This window comes from Gopherus evgoodei, chromosome 6, assembly GCF_007399415.2.
Source record: "Gopherus evgoodei ecotype Sinaloan lineage chromosome 6, rGopEvg1_v1.p, whole genome shotgun sequence".
NCBI classification, from domain to species: Eukaryota; Metazoa; Chordata; order Testudines; family Testudinidae; genus Gopherus; species Gopherus evgoodei.
In genome coordinates this window covers 40687388-40707934 of record NC_044327.1, presented here as the reverse complement: position 1 = coordinate 40707934, position 20547 = coordinate 40687388, and the positions used below count along the sequence as shown (strand labels likewise).

Here is a 20547-nt window from a genome sequence, read left to right as displayed (position 1 = left end):
ACTTATTTCTCTCCTCTCCATCACATCTACTTTCCTTTTCATTCTGTATAATGTAGTTACATAAGGCAAAGCACTCAAATAGTGTGAAAAAGGTAAAGGTGGTGAAAAGAAGTTGCAGGATTAGAAAGCTAAAAACCAGTGTAACTACAATTAAATTCTTCAATTCTGGTTCCATGCCAACACTATTAAAGCAAAATAGCAGGAAACGGATGTGTGCGCGCATACGTGTATAACTAAGCTTGGCAGAATTCAATTTTTTAATTGTGACAATTTGTATTGATTTTTACTTATAAGATTTTCTTTTGATTTTTTGTTTGTTTGTTTGTTTTACAGCTGTGGCAGAAAGAGTTGTGGATAGGGCAGTACTAACATAGTGGCTGCAAGGGTCTCTCTGTGTGGCTGAGGAGCCCAAGACATCAGGGTACAACATGCAGGGGAGGCTGCAGTTGTCCTGGCCCCAGTAGAGCACAGATCCCTGGCCAGGATTATAAGGAGGAGGATGAGCCCCTAGTCACAGGGAAGTCCCTGCATGGTCACAGGGCCAGTGATACTGGATCCCTGAAGGCACATGGTATGGGGAAGGCTGGAGTCCTGGTGGGCTCTAGTAGAGATCCTTGGGCAGAGTCATGAGGAGGAACTGTCCTCAGCTGCAGGGGAGACCACATCACTGCTGAATGGCTTCTGGTCAGGGACAGAGCCATTCAGCAGTGGGGTGACCTCCTACACAGCCAGGGACGATGACAACAACTTCTCGCAGATCTGGCTAGGGTCTCTGCTCCACTGGGCCAGAACTACAGTCTTCCTCTACCATATGCCTGCAGGCATCACCAGCCCCACTCACCAGACAGGAGTGTGGGAGCCATCCCGAAGCATCTGAGATTTGGTACATTTGATTAAGCACTGGGTTGCCTTTTTAAAAAAAAACAAAACCACCTTTTCTTTGTTATTGCTCAGTAATGGAGACATAGTCATTGCATAATCTTATGGACGGTGAAAATATAGTCATAAGGAAAAATATTACAATACACTAATGGGATATAATCTAGCAACAAGTACAAAAAAATATTTTTTAACGTATCCTGGTTCTCTGGCAGATCTACAAGATAAACAAGTTAAAGGCAAATCATTTATTTAAAAAAAAAAAAAAAGTAAAATCTGGAAAACCTAGCATTAATTTTACGGCAATTTTCAAGCAGTCACACTGGGAATACAAAATGAAAAAAAATTACACACCACTGTAGTTATATTAAAAGCCATGTAATATGCAGAAACACATATTTGATTTGAACACTAAGTCTTACACAGAGTTGATCAGAATTTTTTGAAAAAAATCAAAGCAATGTATTTTACAGTAGATGGTTTAGAAATCTGCTCTGTTTCCATCCACACCTTTCCTACCTCAAACACAGACAGAAGTATGAAAAATATATTTGGGGGGGTGGGGGGAAGGGAAGAAAAAAAAGAAACCTGTGAATCCATGTTTCTGGACTCTTCGGAAACTTAGTTAATGCCAGTTTTCCAAGATGTAAATCCTTAACTGGACTTAAAGTGCCAGATAATATTAGTTCTTTCCTGTGAAAGAAAAAGAAAAAGAAAAAAAAAATCCATTTGTACACCTGATTGTTCCTTTAAGGATGCATGTCATTTTCTTTGAAACATAATACAACCAACTATGATATCTAAAATACAAACTTTAAAAATTACAAAAATTTCAAAAATTGAAGCATCCATTTTATTAAAACCAGATAGCTTGTTTTCAAAGTAAAAATCTGTGTTCTGCATTTTGCACTGGACAAATGGTCTATATTTCTGTCTGCGGTAATTCATCCTGAAATGATGACACAACTTTACAAAGTTGATCTGTTCCTGAGTTGCACAATATTTTGCAGTAGAAAACTTGACATGTGCTAACATTAGCATGCAAAACAATTTTTTGACTGATTAGGAATAACTTTAAACACCCTAGAGCTATCTTCCAAAGCTTTGCCATAAGATATACACATTTCAAAAAGACAGTTATGCACAAGCAAGCTCCACTGACATCGATCACATAAACGCAACTCCTGTTGACAATTAAAAGCTACAAAGAAAAGCACTCATGAAATCACTATTGTTTTACATTTTAAAAAGCATCTTAATGAAATAAATCTCTACACATATATAAATAGATTGAAACAGGGGTTAAGGTTGGTATTAGGTATCACTAACTTAGAGACCAAAAAAAAAAAAAAGTTTAGAAATCATTAGAAGTGTATTGTAGGGTTGCTTTTAAAATAAACTAGAAAGCCAGACCAGTGTAGGTTTAGTTACTCTTATAACAGAATATTTAGTAAAAAAGTGTTCCCAAATCTTAATTCTCATCTCATCTGTCACAATCCCTCCCCTGCACACTTGTGAGACAGGCACATTATAGTGAAATCTTTGAGAAACCTGCAACTATATGGATTTCATATCAGTCCAGACACCTGCATAGCAATGAGATGCTGCCGGCATAAAGCTCAATCCTGAGCACTGTGGCCCTGAGCTAGAAAAGCACTTAAGCATATGCTTAAATAAGCATATGCTTAAATAAGCATGAGTAGTCCAGTGGAATTAAAGAAAAAATGCCTAACATTTCCACAGTGGTCTGACTTAATTGCCCGTGCATAACTAAAGAATGAAAGGAGGCTGAAAAATTTCATTCTAAAAAGATGTCAATGTGACAGCACTAGTGAATGAAGTCAGTTACTTCTAGAACAACCAGATTTTAAATATGAGAAACTAGGACAGCTACTTCAGAACAGGATGGAAAAAAGGGGAAAGTGTGGCATAGGATGGCTTAACTGATGGGAGAGAGAAAAGAGCACTCCTTTCTTTCTTCTCCTCCTTCCCCATCACCCTCCCCTGTTTCAGACTATATTAAAAGACTTATATATATATATATATATATATATAAATAAACACAGTATAAGTTTTAAACAAACAATTTAATACCGTACACAGCAATGATGATTGCGAAGCTTGGTTGAGATGGTGAAGCCAGAGGGTGGAAGTGGGTGGGATATTTCCCAGGGAATGCCTTACTGCTAAATGAGCTAGCACTCAGCTGAGCCCTCAAGGGTTAACACGTTGTTAATGTAGCCTCACACTCTACAAGGCAGCACAAATGGTGGGAGGGGAGACAGCATGGCAGACAGACACACACTGTGTGTGTGTGAGAGACAGAGATGCGCATTTCCCCTTTAAGTACGCTGACCCCACTCTAAGTACATTGCCTTTTTAAGTAGATCAGCAAGTTGAGACAGCCGCTGCTGCTGGCAAGGTCCCTCCGTCTCCAGCCCTGTCGTGTCCCCCGCTGCTCTATGGAGATGGGGTAAGCCGGGGGAGGGGGGAGAGCACGAGAGGGGGAGGGGGATACCCTGACATTTGCACCCCTCTTCCCCCACCCCCACACAGCAAGCAGGAAGCTCCCAAGAGCAGCTCCAAGGAAGAGCCGGAGCAGCACATGACAGCGGGGGGACGGACAGCTGAACTGCCCAGCAACTGATAGCCTGCTGGGTGGCTGCCGCATAGGGAACTTAGGGGAGCAGGGAGCTGATGGGGAGCTGCCAGTCCACCCTGGTTCCAAGCCCCCACCAGCTAGCTGCAATGAGCTGCTCTTTCTGCAAGCGGTGGACAAAGCAGGTGGCTGCCAAATGACGTTATAAGGGAGCATTGCACAACTTTAAACGAGCATGTTCTCTAATAGATCAGCAACGAAACAATGTTAACTGGGACAACTTTAAGTGAGGAGTTACTATAAGTCACTAGGACCAGATGATATTCACCCAAGAGTTCCGAAGGTACTCAGACATGAAACTGCAGAGCTATTAACTGTAGTTTGTAACCTGTCGTTTACCAGATGACTGAAGGATAGCTAATGTAATGCCGATTTTTAAAAAAGGCTCCAAAGGCAATCTTGGCAATTACGGGTTAGTAAGTCTAGTTTTAGTACCAGGCAAACTGGTTGAAACTACAATAAAAGAACAGAATTATCATGTACAGCTATGTATCAGATATGTTGGGGAACAGTCAATGTCGCTTTTGTAAAGGAAAATCATGCCTCACCAATCTATTTGAATTCTTTGAGAGTGTCAACAAGCATGCGGACAAAGGTGATTCAGTTGATATAGTATACTTGAACTTTCAGAAAGCCTTTGACAAGGTACCACACGAAAGGCTCTTAAGCAAACTAAGCAGTCCTGGGATAAAGAGGGAAGGTCTTCTCATGGACAGATAACTGGTTAAAAGATAGGGCACAAAGAGTAGAAATGGTCAATTTTCACAGTAGAGAGAGGCAAATAGCAGGGCTGTCCAAGAATCTGTACTGGGATCTGTGTGTTGAACATATTCATAAATGATCCATTCAAAAAGATTTATGGGTCAGGTGGCAAAGTTTGCAGATGATACAAAATTACTCAAGATAGGTAAAGTCCAAAGCTGACTGCAAAGAGATCTCACAAAACTGAGTCACTTGGCAACAAAATAGTAGATACAATTAAATGCTGATGAGAGAAAAGTAATGCACATTGGAAAATAATCTCAAATATATATCCAAAATGCCAGGATCTAAATTAAATGTTACCACTCAAGAAAGAGATCTTGGAGTCTCTGTGGATAGTTCTCTGAAAACATCTACCCACTGTGCAGTGGCAGTCAAAAAAGCTAACAATGTTAGGAATCGTTTGTAAAGGGATAAATAAGACAGTAAATATAATGCCACTATAAAAATCCATAGTATGCCCACGCTTTGAATACTGTGTTCAGTTGTGGTCACCTCATCTCAAAAGAGATATATTATAATTGGAAAAGGTGCAGAGAAAGGCAATGAAAATGATTGGTGTATAGAACAACTTCCATATGAGGAGAGATTAAAAAAAGACAGGAAAGAAAAAGAGATGACTAAGTGGGGATATGACAGAGGTCTATAAAATCATGAATAGCATGGAAAAAATGAATAAGGAAGTCTTATTTACCCAATATCATAACACAATAGGCAGCAGATTTAAAACTAACATAACGAAGTACTTCTTCACACAATGTACGGTCAACCTATTCAGCTCATTGCCAGGGGATGTTGTGATGGTCAAAAATATAAATAGGTTAAAAAAAGAAAAAAAAGAATTAAGATAAGTTCATGTAGTATAGGTCCCTCAATGGCTATAAGACAAGAGGGTCTGGTGCAATCCCATGCTTTGTCCCCCCATATCCTCTGACTGCCAGAAACTGGGATTGGATGACAGGGGATGGATTACTTGATAACTGCCTTTGTTCTGCTCATCCCTTCTGATGCATCTGGCAATGGCTGTTGTCAGAAGGCAGAATATTGGCCTAGATGGACCCTTGGTCTGACACAATATGCACATTATGTTCTTATATACTTCCATTTAAAAAAAAAAATAATAAAAAATTCAACTTTCAGCAGCAGGAATACAGCTACAGAGAACATTACTTATAGCAACATCTGAGAAGTTTACATATGGTGTTACAGAATGGGTTCAATGGTGGTTTTTCTGTTTAAAAGCCCCATGAATTTTATCATTTCAATACCCAAAGATACATTTTTCTCATGATAGCCAACCCTTTACTATTACTGCCACATTTCCCTTTTCTTTAATCAATTACACTTCAAAAATAAGTTCACAGCACCAACCTGGATAATTATATTATAGGCTGGGGAAAAAAAAAACAAAAAAAACTCTTTATCTGGATCTGACAACTATTCACCACAAATACAGTATTAATGGGCTGATTTCTTTATTTTTCCAACAGCAAGAAACTAACTGAACTGAGAAAATCTCCATGTCTAAATATTTAAAACCACCTAGATTTAAAGCTGCAATTTCTTGTTTAACCCCCCCCAAACAATTATTTAAACTTGTCCCTGGCCCTTGTGTGGGGGTGGAAAGAATATAGAAAGAGCTTTTCCCTGTGCAAGGGGGATCAATTGCGGTCTCTGTGCTTAGGGGAATGCAAGGAACTGCTTCCCAGGAAAAGGGAGGCAAGTCCCTGCTGCAGCTCCCCTACGTGCACTGGGGAAGTAGGGCTATGTAGCCTAAGTGATGGTCAAGCTTGCACAGTTCCCATGTAGACTGAAAAAAATCAGAGGATATGCTTGGGACAGGGCATGTCCACATCCCTCCTCCCATTGAAAGGTGTGTCTAAATATCCTAGTATGACTCACTCTGATATTCAGCTTGGACGAACAGCAGTGCCATTAGCAAATGGAATATCAGAGTCTCAAAATAATCAAGGTGTGACATCCTGATGGAGGCAGAATTAAAACAATGACAGCTATGGAAACAGTCAATCTCATGTTTGTAACAAATGAATTAGGGAGAAGTGTAAAGGCAGTACCAATTACAGAAAAGCTGAGGGAATCCCAGCTTAGATGGTTTGGGCATGTGAAAAGAAGATCAGAAGTTGTAGCAGAAACAACGTATTAAACTTGGAAGCGGAGGGTAAGAGAAGGGTTGGAAGACCCAGAACTATTTGGATGGATGTTATACAAAAAAGATTTGATTAGCTGTGGAGTATCTGAGGAACTCGTTCAAGACAGACTGGAATGGAGAAGGAGGACTCAAAAAGCTGGCCTCCATATAAAGGAGACTAAGGCTAGAAGCAGTAGCAGCAATGAAAGGCAATCAAGCACCTTCTCTCAATACTGGAACAAGGAGACATCTAATTAAAAGGCAGAAAACTGCCTTTAATAATGGAGAGAAGAAATAGTAATCCTTTCTCTCTCTTCTATACAACATATAATTAACCTGTGGAACTCTTTACCTCAAAACATTACTGACACCCAGAGCTTAGGAGAAACTAAAAAAGGTTAGTAGAACTCAAAAAGGGGTAAGCCATTGACATGGATAATAACTTCCAGTTTCATAAACTGGTGGTATAATTTTAAAAGGGAAGTAGTATTCAGGGCACCAACCAACCACTACTCACTTGACATTACAAAAAAACTTCCCTTATGAACAGGTTATTCTACAATTGTTCCTTATGTGAATATGACACATTCCTGTGAAGTATCCAGTATTAGCCACTGTTCAAGATTGCACAGTGGACTAAATAGACCATTACTCTAATCCACCTGGTGAAGTCCTGTGCTGTACAGGGAGTGGAATCAAGTCCTGAGTTCTAATCCTGGCTCTGCCAACAATTTCCTATGTCAGGTTGAGCAAATAGCTTTACTTTCCTGTCTGAGTTTCCCTAACTATAAAATGAGCACAATAGTAATTACAAACCTACATATAAAGCAATATAAAAATGCTAAGTACTATTATGATGTGCCTAAGTGACAAGGAGCACTGAATTTCCTCTCTTCCCAGGCGGCTGGAAAGAAAAGAGTGTGTAAGCACATTCATTCTAGTAGCCCCTTTCCTCATGTCTGCAGTGGGTAGGGATCTCCAGGTAGGTCTACACTCTAAACTTACGTCAGCATAACTCCGTCACTCAAGGGTGTGAAAAATCCACACCCCTGAGCAATGCAGTTATAAAGTGAAACTCCACTATAACGCGATAATTGGGGTCCAAAAAATTCGATCACGATAAATGCAGGGTCGCTTTATGGGGGGGGGGTGTTACGAAAATTTACCATTTCAAGCCTGTCAGTTTAAGTCTTGTAAAACAAAAAAAACAAAAAAAAAAAAACACCAAACTAACCACACAACGGTTATCCCGGAGTGTTTTAAACACAAAAGTAGTAACTTAATTACATGTACATGAAAGAAACATGTGAAATTGACTATATTAATCATTGCACAGAGTACGAAGTCAATCCGGTTGCATTACTCCATAATTTTAAATTTCATCACTACTTTAAAAAAAAAAAAAAAAAAAAAAGCTATCTAGTGTTGTCTGCTCATTTGCCGCGGACTGTTGGCTTCTAGCAAAGTCAAGAATGCTTCTGAGTTGGAGGATTTTGATGCTGTCCACATCTTGAGTTTCCAACCACCTCAAACTGGCTTCTAGGTGCTTTACTGCCTTGGACACTTTTGGTGGGGGAGTTGAGGTGCCATCATGGTCGTCGCTGTCATTAGCGCCACTGGTTTCAGGCTCTGGTGGTGCAGCTTCATTCTTCCCGCTGACATTTGCAACAATTTCATCATCTGAGATGTGTTCATATATGGGGCAGATTGAATCTGCTGAAAACCAGTTGAGGATATCATGATGACTTAGCCGAAGAAGCACTCAGAGAATATGAGCTCAATGTACGTCATCTTCTATCAATCTTGTAAATTCAGGCTCGTCATCGTCACTATAACTCCTCTTAGACTCATAGACTCATAGGTCAGAAGGGACCAATCTGATCATCTAGTCTGACCTCCTGCACAAGGCGGGCCACAGAACCCCACCCATCCAATTTTATAACAACCCCTAACCCAGGACAGAGTTACTGAAATCCTCAAAATTGGTTTGAAGACCTCAAGCTGCAGAGAAACCACCAGCAAGCGACCCGTGCCCCACGCTGCAGGGGAAGGCGAAAAACCTCCAGGGCCCCTGCCAATCCGCCCTGGAGGAAAATTCCTTCCCGACCCCAAATATGGCGATCAGCTAAACCCTAAGCATGTGGGCAAGAGTCACCAGCCAGCACCCAAGAAGGAATTCTCTGCAGTAACTCAGTTCCCATTCCATCCAACATCTCCCCGCAGACCATTGAGCAGACCTATCTGGTGGTAATCCAAGATCAATTGCCCAAATTAACAATCCTATCATAACATCCCCTCCATATACTTATCAAGCTTTGTCTTAAAGCCAGGAAAGTCTTTTGCCCCCACTACTTCCCTCGGAAGGCTGTTCCAGAACTTCACTCCCCTAATGGTTAGAAACCTTCGTCTAATTTCAAGTCTAAACTTCCTAATATCCAGTTTATACCCATTCGTCCTCGTGCCTACATTAGTACTAAACTTAAATAATTCCTCTCCCTCCCTAACGTTAACCCCCCTGATATATTTATATAGAGCAAGCATATCCCCCCGCAGCCTTCTTTTGGCCAGGCTAAAAAGCCAAGCTCTTTGAGTCTCCTTTCATAAGGCAGTTTTTCCATTCCTCGGATCATCCTTGTAGCCCGTCTCTGAACCTGTTCCAGTCTGAATTCATCCTTCTTGAACATGGGACACCAGAACTGCACACAGTATTCCAGATGGGGTCTCACCAACACCTTGTATAACGGTACTAACACTTCCTTATCCTTGCAGGAAATACCCCGCCTGATGCATCCCAAAATCGCATTTGCTTTTTTAACAGCCGTATCACATTGGCGACTCATAGTCATCCTGCTATCAACCAGTACCCCAAGGTCTTTCTCCTCCTCCGTCGCTTCCAACTGATGCGCCCCCAACATATATCCAAAATTCTTATTATTAATTCCTAAATGCATAACCTTGCACTTTTCACTTTTGTATTTCATCCTATTTCTATTACTCCAGTTTACAAGGTGGTTCAGATCTTCCTGAATAGTATCCCTGTCCTTCTCCGTGTTAGCAATACCCCCCAGCTTCGTGTCATCCGCAAACTTTATTAGCACATTCCCGCTCTTTGTGCCAACCGTGTGTAGATGATGGAAAAGCTGGATCAAGACCCTTTATCCAGCATCGTTCAATGCAACGTGCAGAGATAGCATCCCAGGCTTTCCCGTCGAGGTAACAGACTTCTTTCAAGTTGAGCGACGCCAGTGATGTGTCGACGGAAAAGTTGTTATCTGCTACCATCCACTTGATCATTTCGCGACAACAGTTTTGCTTAAATACTGGTATGATGCCAGTGGCTGGATTTCTGATGCAGTGTTCTTCGGGAGATAAGAGATTTTAATATTGTTGTCACAACTGACAAAAATTTTTCCGCTGGGGGTAGGGGGTGGGCAGAGCAATTACCCAGCAGGAGGAGAGCTTTTTCCTCCTGCTTAAGTTTTCGCAAACGAGCCCGAACGGCTGGCACAAAAGTTTTATGGAACCAGTCTTTAAATATGGAGCTATTCATCCAGGCATTCTTGCTGTTGATGTATTCAAAGGGAAAGGCCTTCATATTAACATGATGAAAACATCTGAGAGACCTCGCTTTTCCGATTATCAGAGGTCTGACTTTGTGGTTGCCAGACTCGTTGATGCAAAACAAGAGAGTGACTCGGTCCTCCCTCTGCTTAAAGCCTTCTTGTTTATGACTATCAGTACTGGTTGCGAGGGTGCGATTGGATAACATTTTAAAGCATAAACCAGTCTCATTGAAGTTGTAAATTTGATCGGCTGCGTAGGAACCTTCCTCCAGCAACTTTTTAAGCTCATTTGGGAAGGAATCGGCAGCCTCTTTATCAGCTGAGCCAATTTCCCCAGACACAAGAACTCGGCTTATAGTGTGCCTTTTCTTGAATCTGTCCAGCCAGCAATCACTCGCCTTAAATTTGCATTCATTTCCATTGATAAGGTGATCAAATTTCTCTGCTTGAGCTTTCAGAATAGGGCCAGAAATGGGAACTCTTTCTGAGCAAGCCTGGACAAACCATTGGTACAAGGCTGAATCTAGGCTTTCGTAATTAGCAGACTTGACCTTTTTTCTCTGTAAACCAGTTTCTGCTTCAAGAATGCAGAGTAGGTGTAGCGAGCTGGCATGGCTCCCCTCCTCCCTGGAGAGGGTTGAGCCCCGGCAGAGGCCAGAGTGGGCGGAGCTACGGAGCTCTGAGCCTGCCCCTCAAAGGGTAAGGCGGTGACCCGGAACTATAAAAGCTGGCCCTCAGAGCTCAGTCAGGCCCCAGCAGCTGGAGAGAACAAGACGTCCCTCTGGGAGCTTGAAACTGGGAGCCACCGGCGACCCAGGGGAGCCGCCCAGACTGGCAGGAGCTTCCCCGCGCCTGCTGCTACCCAGAGGAGCCGCCAGAGCTTCCCCGTGCTTGCTGCTACCCAAAGGAGCCGCTGGCGCTACCGTGGCCTGAGTATCCCGAGGAGCTCCCGGACCTACCCCCCAGCCCTGGTCGTGACAAGCCTATGCTCCTGGACCCCGCTGAGGCTGATGTGAGGACTCAAGTAGGTCCTGAGGGGGAGTGCGGAATTGCCGGAGCCTATGTCAGTGTGTTGCGGCCAGGAACCCCACTGACTGACCAGCGGAGTGACAGCCGCTGTTAGGGTCCCGGGCTGGGATGCAGTGGAGTGGGAGCGCCTGCGTCCCCCCTGCCACCCTACTCCAGGGTGGCAGACTACCGCTCTCCCTGGCCTGAGGAGGCCGATAACTGTTATCACTGACTCAGCATTTGCTGCCCGCCCTGCCCAAGGGCTGGGCCTCTAAACTGGTACTGTTGCTCAGCCCTGACCCAGGCCTGACCTTACTGATTCTGTGTTGCTATCCGTCCTGACGTAGGAACCGGCGCCTCGTGGTTGTTACGGCTGAGCCCTGGTGGAGGGCCTGAGCCCCTCGCCCGTTGGGCGGACAAGTACCGCAAGGATTGCCGGGCTAACTTCCCTGGCCAACTGGAGCAGAGTGGGCCAGCAAGGCTCCCCTCCTCCCCGGAGAGGGTCGAGCCCCGGCACCCCCTCGTTTACAGTAGGCTACGGAGATTTTCTTTTTTTCCACCCTCGCAGAGTGGACTCGCTAATTCCTAGATCTCTAGCAAGCGAATCTGTTGTTTGCCCTTCTTTAGTTGATCCAGGGCATACAATTTCTCTTGGGCAGAAAATGATTTGTTTTTGCAAACTCGTGTATCCATAACAGCAAATTTTTTTAAAATATAGGAAATTAATAACAAGTTCATAGGCAAACATCATACACATGTACAACCTGAGAACGAAGTGAAATGGGCCTGCAATGGCCAGGAGTCACTTTATCCTAGTAGATTGGAAGAATGCAGTTTATTTATAAATGTTGTAAAAAAAAAAAAAAAAAAAGTATTCTGGCAAAACGCGAACTGTATTATGGCCTTAAAGGGGAGCCAACTTATGACTGCATTATCTGAATCTGTGTTATCACGGGGCATGTTATTGCGAGGTTTGACTGTACAGACCTAGCCCCGAGGGTAGACAGCACTAGGTCGATGGCAGAGTTTCTGCTGCCAACACAGCTTCTGCTGCTCATGGAGCTGAATTAGCTTTCATGTCAGTACAATCGCATCTTCACTGAAGAACTACAGCACCGCTGCAGCATTTTAATTGTAGACTTGTCCTAAGAGCATCAGACTGCTCAGTGTTCCCTAAGCTGCCCCAGGAGTCAGGCAAGAACGGAAATGCTCTTTAGAGCAAAGCTTCATTTGCATTACCTGTTGTCAGGGAGAATGAACCAAATGCTGATCAAATGTAAAGTCTTGATGAGTGTGACATCTTAGCTCCTGAGCAATATAAAATCTAAGTATTTAACATATTATCTTAATGGATTACATTGAAATAAGCTACCTATCAATAAAATTTTTGCCAACTACCTTATATAGCCAGTTTAATACAATGTAAAAAAAGAATCATAGTTCACATCATTATTCATTAGGGGTAACCTCATACAATACACTGACTCAAAATATGCTAGCAAGCAGAGATGCAGTTTTATATTAAATTTGATCTAAGACAAAAATGTTCACCGATACATGAACAGGACCAGTAGCCATGGTCCTTTGGTAAAATATATTCTTTATCTTGCATATCTCTTCAGATAAAGTGGCATAACCCTTAATTTGTACCTAAAATCTATATATCGTACTGTGAAATGCAACAGATTAGCTATAAAGGAAATCAGGGAGGAAAAGATTGTAAAAGTTCTTTCAGCATATCTTATCAAAACAGCAGTCATTATGATGTTAAATCCCACTTAAAACAAAGTTTATGGCGGACTCAGACTTAAGACAGCTGGCCAAGCTCTTTGTGATATCATTTGCTGAGTGTGACATACCTTACATTCCATGCAGTGGTGAAGTCTGGGTTTAGTAGCAGCAACGTACACGTGATATCTATCAATTCTAAAAGATTAGAAAAAAAAATCCATGAATTATTAACAGTGGTAAAATAAAACAAAACATCAGTGCTTCTCCCCTCTTTCTGCCTCCAGTCCAGAGAAAGAGGTATCTCAAACTGGGCAGATTGGCAGAGGCCCTGGAGGTTTTTTGCCTTCCTCTGCAGCATGGGGCACGGGTCACTTGCTGGAGGATTCTCTGCTGCTTGAGGTCTATCAAATCACAATTTGAGGACTTCAATAACTCAGACATAGGTTAGGGGTTTGTTATACAAGTGGATGGGTGAGATTGTGTGGCCTGCATTGTGCAGGAGGTCAGACTAGACGATCATAATTGTCCCTTCTGACCTTAAAGTCTATGAGTCTATTGAAGGATGACACACAGTTGGTTTAGTTTCTTCTCTTTCCATGTTAAGTACTTAAAATAAGTCCCACCTCTTGGGTTCATTGATATCTACAAACTCCACTATTATAATGTGGAATCATGGCTCTCCTCCCCCTGGACAACTATGATTCAAAAAGACAATATTCTTAAGTGAATTAAAAGCTATTGGACAGTTCTGAAACAGAGATTATATGGGATCTTTGAGCATTCTAGTCCATTTAGTTATTAAAATTGAAAATACACTGTGTGACTTAAACGCACACAAAGAATTCTTAAAATTGTTGAAAAATTGTCAGTTGAGATCTTAACACTCAAAACTACAATCATCTCCTGGAACAGCATAACTACATTGGTCTAAGAACTCTGAACTGCGGATAGCAATTTGCTATAGCTGTTCTATGCCGCACACTTTTACCTGTAACTAAATAACCACTACAAAAATTGCATCTATGGAAGGGGAAAATCCTAATCCATAGTTGTGGGGGAACAGAGAAGAACATCACATTCATTTAGTAAGTTGCACAACTAAATAAACAGAAAATACTTGTAAATGATTCTAAATAGACTGCCTCCCCAAAGATTGAAATACTATGACTAATCACTAAAGAAGAAATACAGACATATCCATAAACATTTGTTTGCTTACTCCCCTTTAGACACTGCAGATTTGCACATATATTTAATGATGTAATAAAACTGGAAGGAGCTGTGTGGGTGGCTGACAAACAGAAGAGTTATTTTATTCTAGCCTTGCCTTTCCCTCCTGTATTTTGCTGCCCTAATCAACGAGTTTGATACCGACCTCGGTAAAAAGAAGCTTAGTGTAATGTGCGGCCTCTCATAAAACACAATGATAATTCTCAATGTCTCAGGTTTGGTTCTTTAACTCTTGCTTCCAAAAGTCACAAAAATCAGGTCAATTAATCTTCCCCAGCATTACAATTCTTAAATATAAATGAGCTGGGTAAGTAGAAGCAGCAGCACACAGATTCTCTAAAATACAGGCAAAATTATCAATGCTTTTGCTTGCAAGACTGTTAGTCTAGATTCCTTACTATTCGTAATATATTCAAAAAGGTTATACACCGAAGTCATTTGCCAACAAAACAAGTATTTTCAGGTCAGCTGCATCCTCATGAAGGAGAAGCACTGGATACAATTTGTTTTAAGGAAAGAGCTAGGGAAGTGGAGAAAAAGCAAGGGATATCTGCAGGGAGCTAAATCAGTGGGTGGTTCAATTAAGATGACTGGACATACAGAAAACTAGTAATCAACTGTCTATATTAACTACAATTGGGGAACATTAATCCCCAAGGCCCAAGGAGGTCCACAAGCAATTCTCTGTGCAAGCCTAACCAGATGCACCCTTCATTTGGGATTTCTGCCAGAGAAAGGTGAATTTAATCACGTGAAGTTCCATAGCCTTGACCATCAAGGCTCCTGTCTAGGAGCCTGATGCAGTGAATCAGTTCATACCTTGGCCACCTTATTAATATGTTCAAGTGCAGCTAGTACCACCCACAGTTGGATAAAACTTGGGGAAAAAAATTAAATTGTGTATTAGAGATGAGAGCCAGAGACCTGGATTTTAGTGGTTTGGGCAAACTGGGACCTGAAACCAGCTCACGTAGGCCCTGATCCAGCCAAGTACTTAAGCACATGCTTAATTTTAAGCATGTGAATAGTCCTATTAAAGTACATGGGATTACGCATGTGTTTAAAGTTAAACATGTGATTAAGCACTTTGCTGGTTACAGGGCTTATGGTTTTGCTAACCCAAAACTTGACCAACGAGGCTTAGCAAAAGCACTGCTGGTTTTATCCATTACTAGATCACCACAAGCATCAAGAAACGCAACAAAACCAATTCAGGGGTGCACAGTAAGCGGTGTCTGTTTCAGACACACCTTTTTCATAACAGCATCTCAAAAATGAGAAGCAATTATAAGAGAATGGAATATTTAAAATATTTGGAATTTTAAAAAATACTATTTTTTTGCCTTTTAGCATGTCTGGAACTATAAATACTCAAAAGCTCCGAGTACACCACCATTTACTTAAATCACATATATTATACAAACATGTCACCCTTAACCTCTTTCAAAATTGATCAAGATAATAGAGATGACTCTTCTAAAGGAAATTCACCACAAATGCAAGATTCATCTAAGCAACCTGCTAGATGACAAAACGGTCATTTCTTTTAAGGAAGAAAATACAGAGATGGACATACATCACTGCTAAACGTGAACCAGCATAACTCCCCCACTTGGGCAGTTGGGATTTTCATATAAATTCCTCTGATGGCTTCTCCAATCTGTGATTATTAAAACAGAAAAATCTCCTGAATGTTCAAGTATTATAAATTGCAACCTCCTTTCCTCTCAAGATAAGAAAGAGCCCTGAGGATCTTATTTTGTACATTAATAAATAAATGTTTAACCTAAGGTATTACCAATTCCTGCAATGTGACTCATCCATGGTATGGTGTGTTTTCCTCCCTTCGCCCATTCTTTAAGTAATATTGTAGGTGGGGCAGACAGCACTGCCTATGATTAAGGTTGCTTGACATACCCATTATAAGACCCTGTTTTCAGCTGCTTGTAACTTGGCCAAACTTTAACCATTTGGCCTGAATTTTCCATGTTGGATAACTGTGGCAGGCTGAAGTTTTTTGGGAAATTTCACCCAAAATGGTTCAGCTGTTTCTGAGAACAAGGCTAAGAAAAAAATATATTTTGCCAATATTTAAAAAAAAAAAAAAAAAGGAATACTCTAGTGCCCCTGTACTTCGTAGCAGAGATTTGAAATTTGGAAAGGAGCGTACTTTGTGTCAGGAATGTGCCTTTTTCTTGTCCTTGTGAAAATCCACGCAAATTTGGCCACATTATAAGCCTTTGGGGAAAAAAAAAACTGCAATTTGAGCTTGGTCGGTAATTGGGGTTGGATGAGGTGGGGCCAGGCACAGGAACCGAGGGTATGTCTCTCCTGTGCTCTCAGTGACCCCCTGGCTGGCTTCAAATGCATGTGGGACAAAAAACAGACCAAGGGAAGGGAAAGGACTAGTTTAAGATAAGGAGTCTGGTAAGACTGGCACTGGAGGAGGAGAGAGAAACTGGCTCAGAAGCCAGGAGGGGAATGACTGGGAGCCAGTGGGAGGAAAAGCACAGACTGCATGAGGAGCTGGAGGAAGACTGAGACTGACTGGTCAAGGAAACTATGTTTGGATGTGGGGACAGGGAGGAAAACTGGAAAGCGGGTGGGGAGATTGGGACTTCGCAAGCCTCAAGGGGGAAAAGTAGGATTGGCTGGGCCAGGATACTGGTACTAGGATGCACAAACAACCTTCATTCTGGCTTTTTCCTAGCTTTTGAGTGCTTGACTTTAAAAATCATTGTTAAGGTTGCAATTTTGTTTGTGTGTAATTATTACGTAGCCTCACTATACAATGAGTCAACTGTGCTAAACAAAATTTTAGCAAAGCTAAATCAGAAATAGTTGTAAAACTTTGTTTATATTTGATGTGAGTGCACTTGCCAAACTCATGTTAATTAATCCTATTAAGAATTACAACCAGGTATCAGACAAATTTCCAGGTTAGTGCACCTCATTATATCAAGGATCAGGACCACCACCAACTTGAAATCTACTCAGTTTAAATGGAATAATAAATAAAGAGGTAGATAGTTTCAGACATGACACTTCTGTACCTCTGTCATTTTTTGTGATTGTAAAAAAATCACATTTTACTATGTTAAAAACATTTCACCCCCTAATGCCATGTGAAAAACTCACATAAACAAGGGAAGCCAATTGACTACACAGGGAATAGAGTGAAACTATACAAAAAGTGTTGTCAAATGCATGAAGAGGACAAACAGAAAAAGTACACTTCCTTCACTTAGTCATCTTAGCCATTACTTGCAAAAATAGCAGCTATTTTTTTCTGTGAGAAGTGAGGGTTTTGAGTCTACAGTTCCCTTTATGAATTTTAGGGGCATTTTTTGCCATTATTTCCATGGAAAGCCATGTGTCAGCCATAGAACAAAATAGGAGTGGCTTTCTGCTGCTCCTTTATTTATGCCGTGACAGTACTGCAACAGCAAGACATGCCTTATGGTCAGATGATTGTTACTTTTTAATTCACTTTTACCAAGTCTTTGCTGCTGGGTGAGGTTTATGCAGAATGCAGCAGCATACTTGCTCATTGCACAGGGCTGCTTTCAGGTAGGAGAGTCTCTTCAGCTGCAAGAAGTGAATGTGGCCCTAAATTCTGTACATTTGGTTTTTATTTGGCTGTACCAGAAAATAAAAGATTATGACATGCATACTTTTCAGCCCACAACTGTAAAAATGAAACCACAAATCTACAGAAACATGACATTTTAATTTCAAAAGGTACATCTGTTCAGTGGTGAAAAAGGATTACAACACTTTTAGAATTATAGTACACTAAGACTAGGGCTCTGATTTTGCAAAGACACAAGTGTTTAACTTTGAAACCAACTGGACGTACTCATGTGCATGAGGCTACACACATGCATAAGTCCATGCAGAATCAGGGCCACAGTTACCAAGACTGTTACTATCCGGTTCTCTGAATAGCTACCTTAAGCTATTCTGCTTTCTTCTGAGCAACAAGCATTTGCAATGGAAAAATAGTAACCAGTTCCCAACCAGAACCATACTATCGGATGCCCTGTAATGCCTAAACAAGCATCTTGAAATCACATTCTACATATTAATGCGCTCAATTGTAAATAAAAATATTAGAGAGACTCCTTTTATTCCTTGTTGGAATAAAGACGACTGTGAAGTATACAATGCTAAACAATATGTGGTAACTGACCATTTACACTGAAGATATTCACAATAACCTCTAGTAATCAGCTGAACAATTTGTGATGACACTACACACAGTATATTTAGTATACATGCATAAATCTAAACATTATGGGAGGGATCACAAACAAAATTGTATGTTTACTATACACTTTATTTGTTCAAGTTGGCAGTAAACCAAAACCTTCAGTTTTCCATAGAAGTTGGAGAAAGAATCTTACTAAACTAAAACGATGGCAAAGTGGCTTAGTCACTGTCCTATTTTTCTGGATTCCAAAAAATAAAAAAAAATAAATCTGAATTTCCTTCTCTCTATCCAAGTACGTAACAAGGACCAGCTGTAGATTAAGCAATTGTCTCAATAAATAATCAATAACTCATTACAATGTACTTGCTTCTTATGAGCTCCTACTAGCAAATCATTATTACGTATCATTTACCACTTGCAAGAGTTGATATTTGAACAAGAACCATTTATTTTCACTCTTGTATTTAAGATGGTTTATGGGACTTCCAATTACACCCATTGGAAAAAAGACTGGAATACAACTTCAATTGTCAAACTTTTTCCCACCCAAGAGGCTAATTAATAATGACTTTAGCACCAAATCTATACTTGGTATTATAACCAGAAGAGAACTGCCTCCCATGCAAAGTTCTATTAAAAGTGAAAAGGAGTTTTGCCTGAATAAGAAGTGCCAAGTAGGGCTTTAGTATATGAAGATATCACAGTTTAGATTCTAAGTCAAGTAATGTCTACATTTGGAAGATTATGTATAACAAGCTACATGAAAACAAATTCCTTTCTGTAACTCAGTCATGGGATTATTGAGTCCTTCAGCATTCGTCCTCTCCATCATTTCAGCTTATGATTTCTGCCAAACTTCTCTGTCCTGATAAAGACAATGTTCAGTTAAGGGTAAAGCATGTCATCCAACACTTAAAGCATAGTTTGGCATATAAAGCAGGTCATTAATGTAGCAAAGTCTTGAGAACATACAGATAATCACTTTAAAAGTTGGACAAACCTGAAAAATTTTGCAGACCATCTCGCACCAAGCACCTTTTGTATTTTCTTTCTGTTAAAACAATGGAGAAGGGAGTCTCTCTTCAAGAGAAAAAAAGACAAAAACCTGGATTTCACACTGCTGAAGTATTTGTAAGATGACAGCTTTATGGTCTGTATTTTAGGATGAAAGGACTTCAGATAGGCTGTCAGAGACAGAATTAAAAGACTTCGACTTCCAGCCATGAACACTGCTAACAAGAATAACTGAATGAGCAAATATTGTTTGCAGATATGAGCCTCACTGCAACAAAGCACCTGATCCTATGAGAATAGGACAAACTTAGCTAGAAGGGAGCTGGATGCTAAATAAGAACCAATGGTTGCCTTCTTGCTTATGTCCAAAAATGAAACAAGCTTTGCATTATATGTTTAATTTGGACTACAGATGTAGAAAGCCTTTTGTCTGAATGTTGTGGCTTTTCTGGGGCAGGACTTTTCTATAACAATCTAGGTCCAATCAGGAAATTCTGCATGTGAAAGACCTGTCAGACAATCCACACACACATACACCTCACCGGTGTGTGTTTGATAACTCAATGTTCTGACTAGTCCATCTAAGTCAGTTATCACTTCAAATGCACATTTGTTTCTGACACCATGTCAGACTTAGAATTTTAAATACAAAACATAAATGGTTTTCTACCGAGTTTTAGAAGAGTTCTCAAATTCTCAGAAACTGCTGACCGTATCTGACCTCAAGCTATCAGATCTGAATGCATCAGTAGCAACTAGATGGGATCCTAATGCACCCAGGGAAATGATCCAGATCTTGTTATTGTCAAACAGCCTTACATCGATGTCAGTTACAAGGCAAGCTACATTTTAGATCTTTCAGAGTTCCTTTTGAGTGACTTTCTGCACTGTCTCAGAAGGATGGAACCCTGCAGTCCAACCACTCTGGGACTAGATTTCCTAACTAGGTTAACACCATTGGGGCTCTCATGTTTGGAACCTGTAAGCCTTTTTCCTCTGGGGACCTGTGACCAGCAAGCTGACTACGATAACCCCAAAACAGCTTCTTCATAACAAACCATTTATTATTCATTCACCCAAATGTAAATAATATTCAGATCAAAAATCCCTATGCACATATATTCCCTTTCCTAAACCTTAATCTTTCCTTTCAAACTTTGGAAAGTTCCATTGAACCCAGTTACCTCCATCTCTGGGTTGGGAAAAAAAAGCCTGCTTGCTGAAGTTTGCATGTCTGTGTGTCTCCTTGCATCCCTGTCATTATTAGCCTACTGCACCAGTGGGGAAGGATCCCAGTCTCCCTAATTCTGATCAGCTAAAGCCATGACAGTCTCAAGCT

At 40.9% G+C, this 20547-nt stretch overlaps 1 protein-coding gene across 2 annotated transcripts in view; it reads right to left on the bottom strand.

Annotated features, from left to right (window-relative positions):
- Positions 1–20547, bottom strand: part of PTAR1 (protein prenyltransferase alpha subunit repeat containing 1) — a 49445-nt gene that overhangs the window by 18456 nt on the left and 10442 nt on the right. The window contains exons 3-5 of one of the 2 annotated variants that reach the window (XM_030566280.1): positions 19195–19245; positions 12880–12946; positions 1468–1572 (exon numbers count right to left, since the gene is read on the bottom strand). In XM_030566280.1, coding sequence (XP_030422140.1) covers positions 1468–1572; positions 12880–12946; positions 19195–19245 — 223 coding nt within the window. The remainder of the gene's footprint in view (positions 1–1467; positions 1573–12879; positions 12947–19194; positions 19246–20547) is intronic. The other variant, XM_030566281.1, reaches the window with a different exon arrangement.